This window comes from Rhinoderma darwinii, chromosome 9 (assembly GCF_050947455.1).
Source record: "Rhinoderma darwinii isolate aRhiDar2 chromosome 9, aRhiDar2.hap1, whole genome shotgun sequence".
Taxonomy (NCBI): domain Eukaryota; kingdom Metazoa; phylum Chordata; class Amphibia; order Anura; family Rhinodermatidae; genus Rhinoderma; species Rhinoderma darwinii.
This window is the reverse complement of record NC_134695.1, coordinates 104,353,146-104,370,784: the sequence shown is the minus strand read 5'-3', so window position 1 is coordinate 104,370,784 and position 17,639 is coordinate 104,353,146. Positions and strand designations below refer to the sequence as shown.

At 44.4% G+C, this 17,639-nt stretch overlaps 1 protein-coding gene across 7 annotated transcripts in view; it reads left to right on the top strand.

Annotated features, from left to right (window-relative positions):
* BBS2 (Bardet-Biedl syndrome 2) overlaps positions 1-17,639 on the top strand; it is a 54,892-nt gene that overhangs the window by 27,652 nt on the left and 9,601 nt on the right. For 6 of the 7 annotated variants that reach the window (XM_075838721.1, XM_075838722.1, XM_075838717.1 and 3 more), the window contains exons 6-11: positions 4,744-4,821; positions 8,258-8,362; positions 11,671-11,757; positions 13,085-13,220; positions 16,225-16,364; positions 16,439-16,586. In XM_075838721.1, the coding sequence (XP_075694836.1) occupies positions 4,744-4,821; positions 8,258-8,362; positions 11,671-11,757; positions 13,085-13,220; positions 16,225-16,364; positions 16,439-16,586 (694 nt within the window). The remainder of the gene's footprint in view (positions 1-4,743; positions 4,822-8,257; positions 8,363-11,670; positions 11,758-13,084; positions 13,221-16,224; positions 16,365-16,438; positions 16,587-17,639) is intronic. The other variant, XM_075838716.1, reaches the window with a different exon arrangement.

Genomic DNA, 17,639 nt, shown 5'->3' with positions numbered 1-17,639 from the left:
GATATCGGGCGGTACGACTCACATTCCTCTGAATTTTTTCCCGGTTTCAAAATGACAACTATAGTGGCATCCTTCATCGAGACTGGCAATTCACCCTTCTGAAAGGCGTCCTCATATACCGTTAATAGCTGGGAATTTAGAGTATCTGCATATTTAATATACACCTCTACAGGGAGACCATCCGGACCCGACGCCTTCCCTTTTGTCATGGAGGCTAAGCAGTCTTCTATCTCCTGTATCGAGAAAGGGGCCTCCAACTTGATTCTATTCTCCTCTGACAACCCTGGGAAGTTTGCCACATCTAAATAGGAGTTCAGTTCCTCCATCGAATACTGTGCCTGCGAAGTGTAGAGTTCCCCATAAAAATCTGTAAATCTATTCAGTATGTCTAATGGTGTATTAGCTGTACCCTGGTTTGGTTGGGATATACGTAGCACTGGGGGTGACATGGTATTCTGTTTCGCTATTTGTGCAAGCAGCTTACTCGACTGATTACCGTGCTCAAAAAAGGATTGTTTAGAGAAGAATATCCTTCTTGCTGCCTTTTCTTTGACTAGAAGCAAGTATTGTCTACCCGCTGCCAGCCACGCTTCTCTGTTACCCTGGGATGGGTCCCGTACGAAAGTATCCTCTAAACCCCTGCATTGTTGTGCTAAATCCATTTCTTGTTTGGCTGAGGAGCGTTTAACATAGGAAATAGAGGATTTCAAGCACCCTCTCAAATACGCTTTTAATGTATCCCAAACCAGTGCACTATTTTGTTCTTGTGAATGCGCTTCTAAAAAGACATCTAGTTGGTCAGGTATCCTATCACTTCCCGTAAACAACTGCAACCAAAATGGGTGTATCTTAAGAGCTCCCCTCCTTCCCTCTTCCCGTTGATGTAACTGTAAAAGAATCGGGCTATGATCCGACACCCCTCTGGGCAAGTGCTCTATAGAAGCCATGCTTGAGAAAATGGCGGGAGATCCCAACACGTAGTCAATGCGAGACAAAGCGTTAAACTGCGGAGTATGGCACGTGTATTCCCTTATTCCCGGGTGGCTCACTCTCCATAGATCCAACCATCCTATCTCCTCTATCATAGATGCTAGCGGAGTGGGGCTCGTGGGGTCCCGGGGGCCCGACCTAGCAGTAAAGCGATCCAACAGAGGGTCTATGGTGAGGTTCAGGTCCCCCATTAGTATAACTCGCGCCTCCTGATAAGTGGATGCGAATGTGATGGCCTCTCTGAGTATACTCATTGAGCCCTGTGGCGGGTTGTAGATACCAATTATGACATAAGGGACAGAGTTTATATTAGCATGAACCATCACATATCTACCATCAGTATTTATTCTTGTATGTAACGCCTCCCAGCGTAAGTTCCTATGTACTAGCAATGATACTCCCCGTGATGCTGAGGATCTAGTAGCATGCCGCCCCCATTGAATCCAAGATTTACTCAGCATATGCACCTTATCTGCCGTAAGATGCGTTTCCTGAAGGCATATAATATGAGGCATATGCCTCCGTAGAATAGAAAAGATCACATTTCTCTTACCCGGCGTTCCCATCCCCCTCACATTCCAGGACATAAATTTAAGTGTCGCCATATTCCACTCTATACCATATCTCTATGTGAAGGCACCATCCCCCCACAATCAGCGAGCAGTAATAATGGGACCCTGTTCCCATGTCATCATGTAGCAGGCATGCAAAACCGACTTGAACCTTAAACCAATAACTTTGAACAATTAAGCTCATCAGGAGCTGCTTAAGCCTACAAGGTATAAAAAATGCAAAGTGCATAAAAACGGGGGAAGTTTCCACTGCTTAGGTTAGTGACACAGAGGAATCAAGATAAGCAATAGTACCTTTTCAATGGCTTCACCCTTTGTTAAGCTGTATTTCAGCCATATAAGATTCCATGTTTCTTTCCTTATAACTTAGATACACGTGAGGGTAATTAATCCAGTTATTTAAACTATAACATTTTACTCCTCTGCCGCCTCAATATATCTGCCCCTCTCCCTTTATCTTCTTCAAGGTTTAGTACATACATATATTCAGTACACCAAGAACACTTATATACACTTGTATATAACCCACGTGTGTGTGAGATTAAACATCCACTGCATAGGGACCCCTCAATAAATGCATATTGCAATCATGTAAACTCACTGTCCCCTTCATATAAAACGTGGTCTTCAAGTCAGCGTCGAGGAGACCGTCCATTTCTGGTGAGCCACTCATTTGCCGCCTCAGGGGTAGTGAAAAACATGGATCTCTCTCCATCCACCACTCTCAGTCGCGCAGGGTACGCCATAGAATATGGGATCTGCCGCTCCCGAAGTCGTCTCTTGACGTGGATGTACGAGGCCCTCTGTCGTTGTAACTCCGGGGAAAAATCAGGAAAAATGGACACCGTCGTGTTCTCCACTCTGATCACTCCTTTGCGCCTTGCCGCATGCAGCACCAAATCTCGGTCCTTGCAATTTAGCAATCTCGCCAGCAATGGTCTGGGATTCGCCCCGGGTGGTGGTGGTTTCGCTGGCACCCTGTGCGCCCTTTCAACTGCAAAGGCCATTGAAAATACTGTATCTGGAAATAGGTCTTTCAGCCACTTCTCCACAAATTCATCTGGTCTAGGCCCCTCCGACCTTTCAGGGAGGCCTATTATCCTCAAATTATTTCTTCTCAGTCGATTCTCGAGATCATCTGCTTTTTGGCGCCACAACTCCACTTTCCCCGACAGGTCTCTCAGCGTGCGCGGTACTGCTGCCGTCACATCTTCCAGGTCCGAAACCCTTGTCTCAACCTGAGTTACCCGGTCTCTCAGATTATGGAGGTCCTGCCGCATCAGCCCGACATCCACCTTCACCTCCTCCACCTTCGTTGTTACCGAGGTACGTGTCTCCAAAATCGCCGCCAGGAGCGTCTCCGTCACCTGCTTCAGCGTTAACTCAGGGGGCGCCGCTTCCCCTGCCTCGGCGAGTGCAGCAGGCCGTCTCTCCTGAACATGTGCCGACGAGGACTGCTCCCCCCGGGCGCCATCTTGTCCCGAGTTCCTGGCGAACTCTTTCAGTTTTTCCCCAGCTCCCGATGTCTTGGAGGGTCCCATATTTTGTCGAGTGGGTTTCTTACCCTTCTTTCTCAACAGGTAAGGAATCTTGGCTGAAATACTTTCTCCACAGGATGAAATACAGGGTTCAGCACACGGAGCTAAGGTTCAGTGCGACCGCTCACATCAGTGCCTGGCCACGCCCCCCCGCCGCATCCCCTTCATTGGTTACCAGGCACAGCTTTGTACTTTTGGCAGTGGCTGTGTCTGGTATTACAGCTCTCTACAGTGAATGGTACTGAGCCGTAATACCGTGCACAGCCGCTACTAAATGTACAGAGCTGTACCAGTTAAGAATGCGGAGAGATACTACTACCAGACTTGTTGAGTATGCTTTAAGATGGTCATGGTATAGAGAGATTACCGGCCTCGGTATATGAAGCGGTAGTCATGATTTTACTTACTTACTTTTACCCGACTCATTGAGGCCTGTTTCCTAGTTCACATCTCATATATAGAGTCTGGAAAACTTTCTAGCTACCAGATTGACAAGAGTAGTTACCTCAGTGGTTCACCCGGTCTAGTCCGGATTCATGACATTGAAGTCTACAGCAGTGAACCTTTGTAGACTATTTCTCAATGTCCAGGTGGTCCCAGGCAATCCCCAGAACAGAGCTGTCCTATCTCTGATCGATAGTGTTGAATGAAGGATATCTGCGGACAGTTCTGGAAAATATGGTATTTGGTCCGAATTACAGCAGATGGGTTAAATTGCTCTACCACGCTCCAAATGCGCTAATGGGGCCGTTGTCAGATCGTTTTTCTTTTGGCAAATGGGACACGGCAGGGATGCCCTCTTTCACCCTTGCTGTTTGCATTGGCTGTGGAACCACTAGCATGTATATTATAAATCGGTTTGGAAAGTATTCACGTCTGACCATAAATTGGTTGAATTAAAAAAGATAGAAAAATCGAGGCACTCGCCGTGGATGGCACCCTGTGGGCAATCATATAGCCGACTCCATATATGACCACATGTCAGTAGAAATCTCTATGTAGAAGGATCGCTTTGTCTGGATTGGGCAGTGCCAGCCTCCTCTCTTCCTTCTCTCTCTCTGAAAAATAAATTGGTTGAAGTCGGCCCTCTAACCCCTAGAGCACACACCTACCCCTATTGCCCTGTCTGGGATATCAATCTCATGCATAACAGAATTCAAATAATTGGGGAATAGGATAGCTAAATTGGTTAAAGTTTCTATTAGCCATATTATATATCCTCTCCTGATTAGGATATGCAATAAGGTGGATGTCTGGACCAAGTTGCTCCTCTCAGCTCTGGGCAGAACAGATTTGAAGGGAATCTTGGGGACCCCTCAAACTGCTGACAGCGCTATATAGAGGACGGGGAGAGAAGTGTTACAATACCGGAGGTGATGGTCATGCAACCTGCTCTCTACACTGACCGCTCCCCTGCCTCTCCACTCTACTCTAAGTGACAGCTCTAGCGGTCTCCTGATTGGATGATAGAGCTGTCACTGAGAGAGAAGGGACTAGGTAGAATTCAGTGAACATGAAGGGGCCGCCACCGTACTCTGTTCAAGGGATTAGTAGGAGTGGCAGGCCCCTGAAGATCACTCTTATTGAATGTGCTTCCAATTAATTGTAGCATTAATATACCGATTTTTCATGACTTATTACAGCTTCTTGTCGGATCTGAAGACTTTGATATTAGAGTGTTCAAAGAAGATGAGATTGTTGCTGAAATGACAGAGACTGAGGTAACTGGCTGTATTCAGTCATTCTGAACTGGTCAAGGCCCATTTACATCTCTTAAGATCACCAAACACATTAGATTAGCGTAGGCCGAACTTGGCAAAGTTAGTCTAATGCAATTTCATCAGGATCGGCCGACCTTGTAATTTGTATTATATGTTTGACCAACATTTGTTCAGCAGATGTCAGGAAAAAAAAGGATCAGCCATGTTTGATTTTAACATGCCTGATCCTTTGTTCTCAAGAGATAAGCCGCCAGCCGTGGTGTCTGGTAGCGGCTTGTTCCACTCGCCCCATTGAAAACACTGGCACGCTCAGCCAAACCAATCTTGGATGTGTATGGGTAGGTCGGGCAGAATGCCTATCATCCGAATGAGCTGTATAATATTAGTTACTGAACTTTGAAAAATATTGACATGTCAGAAGTTTTAAACGGTGGTGGTCCAAAATTGAGACCCGCACGATTGCTAAAAAGAAACGGCAGAAGCGCAAGGTTGAGCGATGTTCCGCTTTGTTTCTGATTGGGTTACTTCAGAAAGCTAAGCGAGCGGATACAGACTCCTATACTTTCCATTGAGCCCGTACGCCCCTCCAAGGAAAGATGATCAGAAACCAAACGTGGCACAGCACTCACCCGAGCTATTCTGCCGCTTCATTTTAGCGATCGGTCAGGTTCTCCGTGCTCGGACCACCGATCAAAACTTCTGACATGTCACTATGACATGTCAAAAGTTTTTTCAAAGTTTAGTTACACTTTGAAGGGTCTTTATGAGATTAACGCCAGTGCTACTGGACATTAGAAGTTAAAGGGATTTTTAATAAAGCTTTTTAACCCGTTAGTGACCGGCCCATCGTGTTTCTACGTCGGTCACTAACGGGCCTTATTCCGATGCCATAGACTTTTTACGTCGCGGCATCGGAATAAGTTTACAGAGCAGGGAGATGTCAAATCTCCCTGCTCTCAGCTGCCAGAGGTAGCTGAGGGCTGGGAGCGTCCCTGCTCTGCCGGGTGAGATCGATATTAGTATCGATCTCACACGTTTAACCCCTCAGATGCGGTGCTCAATAGCGAGCACCGCATCTAAGTGGTTTTGGAGAGAGGGAGGGAGCTCCCTCTCTCCCCCACCGACACCCGGCGATACAATCGCCGAGTGTCTGTCTCTAATGGCAGCCGTGGGTCTAATAAAGGCCCCCAGGCTGCCTGGAGTGAATGCCTGCTAGATCATGCCGCAGGCATGACCTAGCAGATGCCTGTCCGTGTTAAACGGACAGGCAGTAATACACTGCAATACAAAAGTATTGCAGTGTATTATAAATGCGATCGCAGAGTCGCATATTATAGTCCCCTAATGGGACTAGTAAAAAAGTGAAAAAAAAGTTTAATTAAGTTAATTTTAAAAAAAATGTGAAAAAAATGAAAAACCCAGCTTTTCCCCTTACAAAATGCTTTACTATTAAAAAAACAAAATAAAGTTAAAAAGTTACACATATTTGGTATCGCCGCGTCCGTAACGACCCCGACTATAACGCTATTACATTATTTAACCCGCACGGTGAACGGCGTAAAAAATTTAATAAAAAACTATGGAAAAATTGCTGTTTTCTGTGAATCCTGACTTTAAAAAAATGTGATAAAAAGTGATCAAAAAGTCGCATCTACTCCAAAATGGTACCAATAAAAACTACAAGTCGTCCCGCAAAATAAAAGCCCTCATACAACCGCATCGGCGAAAAAATAAAAACGTTACGGCTCTTCAAATATGGAGGCACAAAAACAAATAATTTTGAAAAAAAAGCGTTTTTACTGTGTAAAAGTAGTAAAACATACAAAAACTATACAAATTTGGTATCGTTGCAATCGTAACAACCCGCTGAATAAAGTTATTGTGTTATTTATACCACACGGTAAACGGCGTAGATTTAGGACGCAAAAGAGTGGCGAAATTTCTGATTTTTTTCTATTCCCCCCCAAAAAAAAGTTAATAAAAGTTAATCAATAAATAATATGTACCTCAAAATGGTGCTATTAAAAAATACAACTTGTCCCGCAAAAAACAAGACCTTACACAGCTATGTCGACGCAAAAATAAAAAGGTTATAGCTCTTGCAATGCGACGATGGAAAAACTTAAAAAATGGCTTGGTCATTAACGTCTAAAATAGGTTTCTCATTAAGGGGTTAATTATCAAATAAGTGACTTTGTAATATGAAGTTTATTTCTATTTCGCACTGTAATTCAGGCATCAGTGTAGATTATGGAGGTTTTCTCGCTGGTTTCCATGCTGCATCCCGGTACATGTTAAAATCTCTCGGAACGGGCTGTGATAGTCTGCAAAGTTCACGTGACGAGTCATTTCTATAGACGACATCATTATGGCAGTGGGTTAACATAGGGACCAAATTGGGTAAGGGTAAATTATGCTTTTGGTATTTTACGCTTCCACGGACCCGTTTTCTAACGTCTTTATTATAGTGTTTACTAGAGGAGAATATGTATTTACATGCGCTGGAGTCAACTACAGCAACCAGAATGAAAACATCCATTGCACTAGTGTTTCCCAGCCATAATACCCTGGATCCCTGAAGACCGCAGCAGCAGGAGCGGTCACTGGAAGATTGATTTCAGTCTGTCCGAAGACGTTCGGCATGGGCCTAACCACGCAGACAACAAATCTTGTCCAGAATGTAGAATTATAGAATTCTTTAGGCACGCTTACACTAAACTTTTTTAAGGTAGGAATGTGAGTATAGGTTCCTCAGGAGTGAGAAAAAAATCAGGGGTTCCCTAGTAGTAATAAGGTTGGAAATCACTGTATTAAATAACTGTGCAAAATAGAAACCAGGTTTATAATACTAAGGCCGGATTCACACGAGCGTGTGCGTATTGCGCCCGCAAAAAACGCTGCGTTTTGCACGCGCAAAAGGCACTTAACAGCTCCGTGTGTCAGCCCTGTATGATGCGCGGCTGCGTGATTTTCGCGCAGCCGCCATCATTATGACACTCTTTGGTGCTTTTCTGTTTACATTCATAGTTTTACTGCTGTTGCGCGAATCACGCGCGTCCCACGGAAGTGCTTCCGTGTGGTGATCGTGATTTTCACGCACCCATTAACTTCAATGGGTGCGTGATGCGCGAAATACGCACAAAGAACGGACATGTCGTAAGTTTTACGCAGCGGACTCACGCTGCGTAAAAATCACGGACTGTCTGCACGGCCCCATAGACTAATATAGGTCCATGCGACGCGCGTGAAAATCACGGACGTATATCACGTTCGTCTGAATAAGCCCTAAGTGTTGTATATTTTGTACCTAAATAGCTTTACAAGCATAGGACTATTTACATCAATAGCCGCGTGCTTAGAATATTATGGATGAATTACAGAAACTGTAGAGGTCACAGTCTCAATAAGAGACTTTAAATGATACTTCTCATTTCAGACGATTACATCACTGTGCCCCATGTATTCCAGTCGCTTTGGATACGCACTGTCTAATGGTACGGTTGGGGTTTATGAACGGATGTCACGATACTGGAGGATAAAGGTATGTATATCAATCTGCCAGACATTGCGTTGAGGTTATTTGAAGGAGCGCCATCCAAGGCCCCATGCACGCGATTGTAGTTTTCATCCGTCATTACAGAATCCGTAATTACGGATAAAATTGCGGACCCATTCAATTTTATAGGCCACGGACACCCTTTGTTTAGGGATGTGTGTCCATGTCGCAGAAATGATCCGCAAAACATAGAACATGTCCTATTCTTGTCCGCAAATGCAGCATGGACTCACCCCCCCCCTCCCCCCAGAAGTCTATGGGCACTTCCGCAATTGCAAACGGCCACGAATGTGTATTCGTAGCCATCGGATCCATATTTGCGGACAGTAAAAACAGTTATGGTCGTCTGCATGAGGCCTAAATGTCTTTTTATGGTTAATAAAACAATAGAAGATACGAGCCAGGTGTGGTCTAGGACTTGCTGAGCCCTGATGCACCTTCTATGCCCTTAAAGAGGCTCTGTCACCACATTATAAGTGCCCTATCTCCTATATAAGGAGATCGGCGCTGTAATGTAGGTGACAGTAATGCTTTTTATTTAGAAAATCGATCTATTTTAAACCACTTTATGAGCGATTTTTAGCTTTATGCTAATGAGTTTCTTAATGCCCAAGTGGGCGTGTTTTACTTTAGACCAAGTGGGCGTTGTACAGAGGAGTGTATGACTCTGACCAATCAGTGACCAATCAGCGTCATGCACTTCTCTCCATTAATTTACACTGCACTAGTGATATAGTTATATCGCTATGTGCAGCTACATACACAAACACTACTGCAGTGTCCTGATAATGAATATATATCACTACCAGCCGGGACGTCATGTGTACTCAGAATCCTGACACTTCTGAATCTTTTCTGTGAGATTCCAGCAAGGCAAGCGTAATCTCATTTGAAATGACAGGTTACATCGTAATCTCGTGAGATTACGCTTGCCTTGCTGGAATCTCACAGAAAAGATTCAGAAGTGTCAGGATTCTGAATAAACATCACGATCTGGCTGGTAGTGATGTATATTCATTGTCAGGACACTACAGTAATGTTAGTGTTTGTGTATGTAGCTGCACATAACGATATAGCTATATCGCTATCTGATGTGTAAATGAATGGAGAGAAGTGTATGACGCTGATTGGTCACTGATTGGTCAGCGTCATACACTCCTCTGTACAACGCCCACTTGGTCTAAAGTAAAACACGCTCACTTGGGCATTAAGAAACTCATTAGCATAAAGCTAAAAATCGCTCATAAAGTGGTTTAAAATAGATCGTTTTTCTAAATAAAAAGCATTACTGTCACCTACATTATAGCGCCGATCTCCTTGTGTAGGACATAGGGCACTTATAATGTGGTGACAGAGCCTCTTTAAGCTAACCCTACATAAGGAGTTTCAGACAGCCGTTTTCTAAACAACTTGCCGTTCTTTGTTGGTCTGTGAGGGTTGATGTTCTGTAGGACAACTCTATAAGTTAAGACAACAAATCACCAATCGATATCTGCCTTGATCTGTGGCCTGGTCTTGGCTTCCAGTGATGGGGTGCAGATCTTTCGTTTGACATTAAAGCATTTACAAGACTGTACCCGACAATGACCGAAAATAAAACCGTACGGTAGATCGACCTTTTCACTGATATCTCAAAATCTGTAGTGTATGGTCCATAGTTGAGGCAATAACTAAGTTCAGGGTAGAACTTGTACATATATTACTGTTGTATCAACAAGCATTTCAAACTATATATATATACCCTGCAATGAACCAAGATCAATCAATTAAATGCAATTTATTGTTCCCTGTTGTCAGCCACGTTTACATAGGGTGAGTTTGATTGTAGTCAGGGGCGTGGCTTTAGGGGGGGCAGAAGTAGCCGGCACAATCGATCCTTGGTGCAACATAATGAGACACCAATATTTAAAATAGCACCTGGTAGGTGGGGGCCCTGTTACAGATTTTTCATTGGGGCACAGGAGCTTCACGTTACACCTCTGTATATTTATTGCTATTTTTCACTTTTCCGTCCATTTTTGTGCACTTTAAAATAAATCAATCTCCTGTTGCTACCATTAAACTGTTCACCAAAGCCGCTGACTGATCTGTTATTCTTGTTATGTCTTTATTTTAAGTACTTTTTAGTGCACAAAGGTGTCCTACAATTCATGGGCCGTGGGTCTACTGGGTTTAAAACACTTTAATACACCCTGTATTCTCACTCATTGATGAAACTGTTTGGTAGTGGGTGTTGTAATAAAACCCAGCCATATTAAAGGTGTTTTCCCGTCCTAAGAAATTGACGTCCTATCCTCAGCCATCAATTCCTGATCAGTGGGGGTCCCACTCCCAACACCTCTGCCGATCAGGTGTTTTGAAGGTGCCCATTCGGGAGAAGGCTGTATTACTGTGAACCGCTGCTACAAGTGTGTCCGCGATTCACAGTACAAGCAGGTAAGGCCCCATGCACACGACCGTAAAATCGCCCCTAATTACGGGCCCATTCATTTCTATGGCCGACGGACACCTGCCCGTATGTCTAAGGGAGGGTGTCCGTGCCGTAGAAACCTGACGGAAAAAATAGGACATGTCCTATTTTTTTATTTTACGGACCGTGCTCCTATACTTTATAATGGGAGCACGGTCGGTAAAAACGACAGGCTGTCCTCGGCTGGCTGTGCCCGTAATTACGGGTCGTAATTACGGGCATGGTCGTGTGCATGAAGCCTAAGTAATGAAGGGGAAGCAGCGCTCATACGTACGCCACGGCCCCTTAGAAAAAAAAGTGATAGGTGGAGGTGCCAGGAGTGGGACCCCCACTGATCGGGTATTAATGGCCTATCCTGAGGATAAAGAGACAAGAATGCTACATGGGACAGGTATCTGTTTGGTGTGGGGTCAAGTAAAGTGAATCCTCATCTTCTGGAATTGTGTTATACAGACACAACCCTGTGTTGGAATAATGATCAATACACGTATATGTCAGACATTACCACGTGTCTATCAGATAATCCTCAGGACAGGCCGTGCATTTCTTAGGACTGGAAAACCCCTTTAAAAATAAAGTCATATATAGATTGAGTTAAATGTCAAATTGATACTATTGAGCTATAACAGGAGCTCACACGGGACTTTCTACATTGTATTTGCATTGCTTCTTGAACACTATAGTATAAGACGGTACCAGTTGCAAAGTTCAATGGACTAACTCTCTATAATGTAAACATATAGTGGAGGAAAGCGGAATATGAAACTGCTGCTTTATATCAATTCCTGTAAGTGAACTTTTCTCTACATCTTTCCATCCACAGTCTAAAAACCTTGCAATGAGCATCCACGCCTTCGACCTTAATTCTGATGGGGTTTGTGAGTTGATCACAGGATGGTCCAATGGGAAGGTGAGTGTCTTACATTCTCTAGTTAGGACAGCGCTTTACCTGTGGTCTGTTGGTGTATTGTAAATATGGTCAGACTAGTGGTCATGAATATAAGCTTTGGTTAAATGTATCCACTGCCATCTAACCACTCCCTGACCATTCTGTGCCTCGTCGTAGAATAGCAGGTCTGAAATAAAGACCCAATGGCTTGCTCCTGAGGTGGGGGAAGAATACAATAGGGCAGTTTTACTATTCAAAATGCGACAAAATTCTTGCTTACATGCCGTGCGCCACATTTATTAACTGGTTTTGAATTTTTTTTCCCGTCATTCTCAACCAGGGGGTGTGGCTTAGCGGGAAATGGGTGTGGTCTGGAAAAGAGGCATGGCTTAAAGTGTACCACCATGCCCCAAAAATTTGACGCAAATTTGGCACAAAAACTGTCGCGAGCTAAGCCAACAAATAGTTGGTATAAGGAAGAAAAAAGTGTCTAGGAAGATTCGACAAATTTATCATACAGCATGCACCTCTTAAATTTGTCACATTTTCTGAATGCCTGGTCTAAAAACCTACAGTATTCGTAAATCTGCCCCCAATGTTCTGCCTCTTCTACCTTCCAATATTTATACATTGTGGGGCTTTATCAATGTCAGACACATAAGAATGATGCACACCATTTTATCGACCTATTATATCTATCTTCTATATCGATCTGTCCTCTATATACACAGGAGTACATGTTTGCCATACAAAAGGTGATTTTCACTGCTTTTCTTCATTATCTTTAGTACATATCATTCTATAAGCCTTGTCCACATTTTGCTGGACGTTTTCCATGATTTTTTCCAAGTATCTGCATTACAGTTATAGAACTGAGTGACAACATCTATCTCTACGGTCTTTACGGATGTTGTCGAACTGAACCGCCCCTCCCCCCATCTAAATACAAATATCCCATCTGTTGCATCCTAAACATAGAAGAGGGGGTATTTACTTATACAGAGGGGGGCAGATCATGACGCCACTTTATACAGGTCCTTAGGGTGTTTTAATCCAGAGGAAATCATCCCAAGAGCTGAGAATGAGATGGACCCTGTTCCATGCAATTCCTTTTACTTGCATTATGGATAGCAAATAACCGCAGTAATGGCTACACATACTGTTCTAAACATATTACTGGGTAAACCGTATCTAGTCTAGAATGTATAACAATATATTCTGGTTTACGTTTCAATGAATTGTGCGTCGTTTCTACGCTGTTGCATGTGACAATATAGTCCTTTTGGTTTATGCCTGTTGTTGCTGATATCCTGGTATTCATTCGTTTATTACTGGGGTTGTTTTATAGGTTGACGCTCGCAGTGATCGCACAGGAGAAGTGATTTTTAAGGATAATTTCTCATCATCTATAGCTGGCGTGGTAGAAGGAGATTACCGCATGGATGGAAAAACCCAACTTATCTGTTGCTCTATAGATGGAGAAGGTGATAAATGTTGAGCGTATAACAGCATTTATGGTGAAAGTATATAGTTGGTGAAAATACACTACAGGATTTAGGCCTCATTCACACGAGCGTATCAGATTCACGCGCGTGAAAAACGCACGTGAATCTGGTCCGTGTGTGTTGCGTTATGCATCAGTGTGCAGCGTGTGGTTTTCACGCACTCATTGATTTCAATGGGCGCGTAGGTGCGTGATAACGCACCAATATGGGACATGCAGTGAGTTTTACGCAACGGACTCTCGCTGCGTGAAAACTCGTGTGCATGTGTGAACGGCCCCATTGAAATCAATGGGTCCGTGTGCTGCGCGTGATTTCCATGCGCAGCACACAGACGTTATTCTCGCTCGTGTGAATGAGGCCTTAGAGTTAAAAGAACTTTGAGCAAAACTAATGCACTGTGTTATGTCCTATGCAGAGCCACAGCGGCGATGCATGACTCAAGGGTTCTCTCTATATCCCTGAGTCACGCACCAGCCTCTCAGGCCCTGGACTAGACATAACATTTCTGCCTAAAGTGTTCCTTTAAAGAGGACCTGTCACTTGGTCATACAAGTTAAACTGATTTACTGACCTGAATATCGCAGTCTCACGGATTCCAGTGCTATTTGTTTATTTTTTCTCCTGGACCATTCCAGTTCCAGGGATCTGGCCCACTGTTGTGTTGGCTCCCTCTATTCTAATTTGCTGTAGTTCGCCATTGGGGTGGAGCTAGCTTCCCTGCCTCTGATACTGACCAATCAGCATGAGGCAGCTTGAGGATAGCTCAGACCCCGTGGGTTGACCACAACAAATTAGCATAGAGGGAGCCAACACAACAGTGGGCCATATCTCTGGAACAGGGGGTACAGGAAAAAAACAGCGCTGGAATCAGGGAGACAGCACTATTTAGATCAGTTAATCAGTTCGACTTATATGACCAAGTGACAGGTCCTCTTTAAAGGGTAACTAAACCTTCAAAAAACTTCTGACATGTCCTAGTGACATGTCAGAAGTTTTGATTGATGGGGGTCCAAGCATTGAGACCCCCACCGATCGCTAAAACAAAGAGGCACAAATCCTCAGAGGAGGGCCTAGCCGCTAGTTTCTGATCGGCTTTTCTTGGAAAGCCGAGCAGTTGGTGTATGAGCTCATAGACTTTCTATTGAGCCCGTGCACCAATTGCTCTGCTGTCTGATAAAAGCCGATCAGAAAGCAGTCAGCTCAGCGCTTTCCGAACACATCTGCTGCTTCGTTTTACCGATCGGTGGGGGTCTCTGTACTCAGACCCCCACCGATCAAAACTCCTGACATGTCGCTATGACATGACAGAAGTTTTTTGAGTTTAGTTACCCTTTAAGTACGTGATATAGACTTATGCAGAATTTAGGTAGCTGGTTTAAAGTGCAGCTAAACGTTTGACAAACTTCTGACATGTCAGAAGTTTGGATTGGTGGGGGTCGGAGCACTGAGAAATGTTAATTTCTTTCAGTAATTAAATTCAAACAGAGAAACTCATATATTCTATACATTCATTACACACAGAGAGATCTATTTCCAGCATTTTTTTCTTTTAATGTTGATGATTATGGTAACAGGTAATGAAAAGCCCAAATTTAGTGTCTCAGAAAATTAGAATATTAAATAAGCCCAATTTCAAAAATGATTTTTAATACGGAATTGTTGGCCTACTGAGAAGTATGTCCAGTATATGCCCTCACTACCTGGTCAGGGCTCCTTTTGCATGAATTACTGCATCAATGCGGCGTGGCATGGAGGCGATCAGTCTGTGACACTGCTGAGGTGTTATCAATGCGGCGTGGCATGGAGGCGATCAGTCTGTGACACTGCTGAGGTGTTATCAATGCGGCGTGGCATGGAGGCGATCAGTCTGTGACACTGCTGAGGTGTTATCAATGCGGCGTGGCATGGAGGCAATCAGCCTGTGGCACTGCTGAGGTGTTATCAATGCGGCGTGGCATGGAGGCGATCAGCCTGTGGCACTGCTGAGGTGTTATCAATGCGGCGTGGCATGGAGGTGATCAGCCTGTGGCGCTGCTGAGGTATTATCAGTGCGGCGTGGCATGGAGTTGATCAGCCTGGGGCACTGCTGAGGTGTTATCAATGCGGCGTGGCATGGAGGCGATCAGCCTGTGGCACTGCTGAGGTGTTATGGAAGCCCAGGTTGCTTTGATAGCGGCCTTCAGCTCGTCTGCATTGTTGGGTCTGGTGTCTCATCTTCCTCTTGACAATACCCCATAGATTCTCTATGGGGTTTAGGTCAGGCGAGTTTGCTGGCTGATCAAGCGCAGTGATACTGTGGTTATTAAACCAGGTGTTGGTACATTTGGGAGTGCGGGCAGGTGCCAAGTCCTGCTGGAAAACGAAATCAGCATCTCCATAAAGCTTGTCAGCAGAGGGAAGCATGAAGTGCCCTAAAATGTCCTGGTAGACGCTGCGCTGACTCTGGACTTGATATAACCCTAAAAACTATGGAGGAGTCACTGTTTTTTTCCCATGCCACCCCACAATTCCATTCCAGTTTCCCAGTACATTATATGGTATAATAAATGTTACTGTGAAAAACGACAACTCGTCAAACAAAAAACAAGCTCTCATACGGCTATATCGACAGAAAAACAGAGTTAGGGCTTTTGGAGGGTGGGGAGGAAAAGGCAAAAATTTGAATCCAAAAAATGGCTGTGGAAGGAAGGGGTTAAGAACTGGTGATGATAGTAGTAGGATATGATCACCGTTTTATGATTTGTTAATGAACCTGGTTGTGGGTAGTTTACGTCTCTATTTGATGTTACTTTGCTATAAATAATGTCAGATATATGTAAGCAACCCACTGCAAGTTTATCAATTTAAGCCAATATTCGTTCTTTTGGGTCGGAATAGGCCGCCATCGAATCCTTTTCTGGTCATGATTTGGATTATTGTGCAGTTTGGATTATTACGGAAAGCTGATAATTGGTAAGTGACGGATTTCGTTTTTCGCCTGCAGTGAGGGGCTACCTTCCTTCTAGTCAGGAAACTGCTGGGAGTCTAATGGACACAAGTGTGGAGCAGGAACTTGTCCGAGAGCTCAGTCAGAAGAAGCAGAACTTATTGCTGGAACTGAAGAACTATCAGGAGAATTCAAAGGTTCATCCTAAAATTGACATCTATGCCACAGTGTACAGCGCCACAGTGAGCTGATAGCTGGTTGTTCTTTGTAGCAGGCAGAACTACGACTCCAAGTCAGCGAGCCTGATGGGCAGATGGGAGTGATTCCAGCGAACACGCAGCTGCAGACGGCTCTATCTGTCAACCTGGGCTCTGAGACTCAGTCTGCACATGTCGAGCTCAGCATTTCTACATCAAATGGTGAGGATGATCCAGACTAATGGTGGTAATTGTAGGAAGTGAAGGAGATGGATTTCCTTTCAAACCTCTGCTCACATATTTTCCCTTTTATGAATGTTGGTAGAAGTCTCGGGTATGGTAGGTTGTGAAATTCAAGTTAAAGGGGTATTCCCAGAATAGACATTTATCACCTACCCACCGCTGGAACCCCACCAAACACTAGAATGGTGGTTCTGAGCCCCCCATTCCTTCTTACAGCAACCCCTGTAGTGAGGAGGAGCTTGAGTGGAGCAGAGGACGAGCAGGCACCCTGCCGCTCAATTTAATGTCTATAGGGCTGACAGAAACGGCAAAGCGCTGTACTGGACTGTCTCCATCAGTCCCATAGACTCTGAATAAAACGGCACAGTGCATGCTTGTCTGCCACTCCATTCAAAGTGGTCTTGCAGTGAGGAGGAACAGGGGCTCGGGACCCCCATTTTGGTGTTAGGTGGAAGTCCCACCGATCAGACTGTTCTCAACTACCCTGTTCTAAGAACACCCCTTTAACCCCGTTACTAACCGCCCATTAGTGTTTTTACTGCTTTATTCCAATGCAGTAGCCTTTTTACGGCGCTGCATCGGACTAAATAAACAAAGCGGGGAGCAGTTAAATCTGAAGACCTGCTCGACGGGCGAGATTGATATCAGTATCGATCCCGCTCGTTTAACCCTTCAGATGCGGCGCTCAATAGCAAGTGCCACATCTGAGTGGTTTTGGAGGGAGGGGGCTCCCTCTCTCCCCCCACCGACACCCTGCTATACGATCGCAGGGTGCCGGTGTCTGCTATGGCAGCCGGGGGCCCAATAAAGGCCTCTAGTTAATGCCTGCTAGGCCATGCCAGAGGCATGGCCTAGCAGATGCCTGTTCGTTTTACACAGAAGTACCGCAGTGTATTATAAAATCGATGAGGTGATCGCATAGTGAAGTCCCCTAGTGGGACTAATAAAAAAGTTTAACAAAAGTTTCTAATAAATAAATAAAAATCGAAAGTAAAAAAAAATTAATAACCCAATTTTTCCCCTTACAAAATG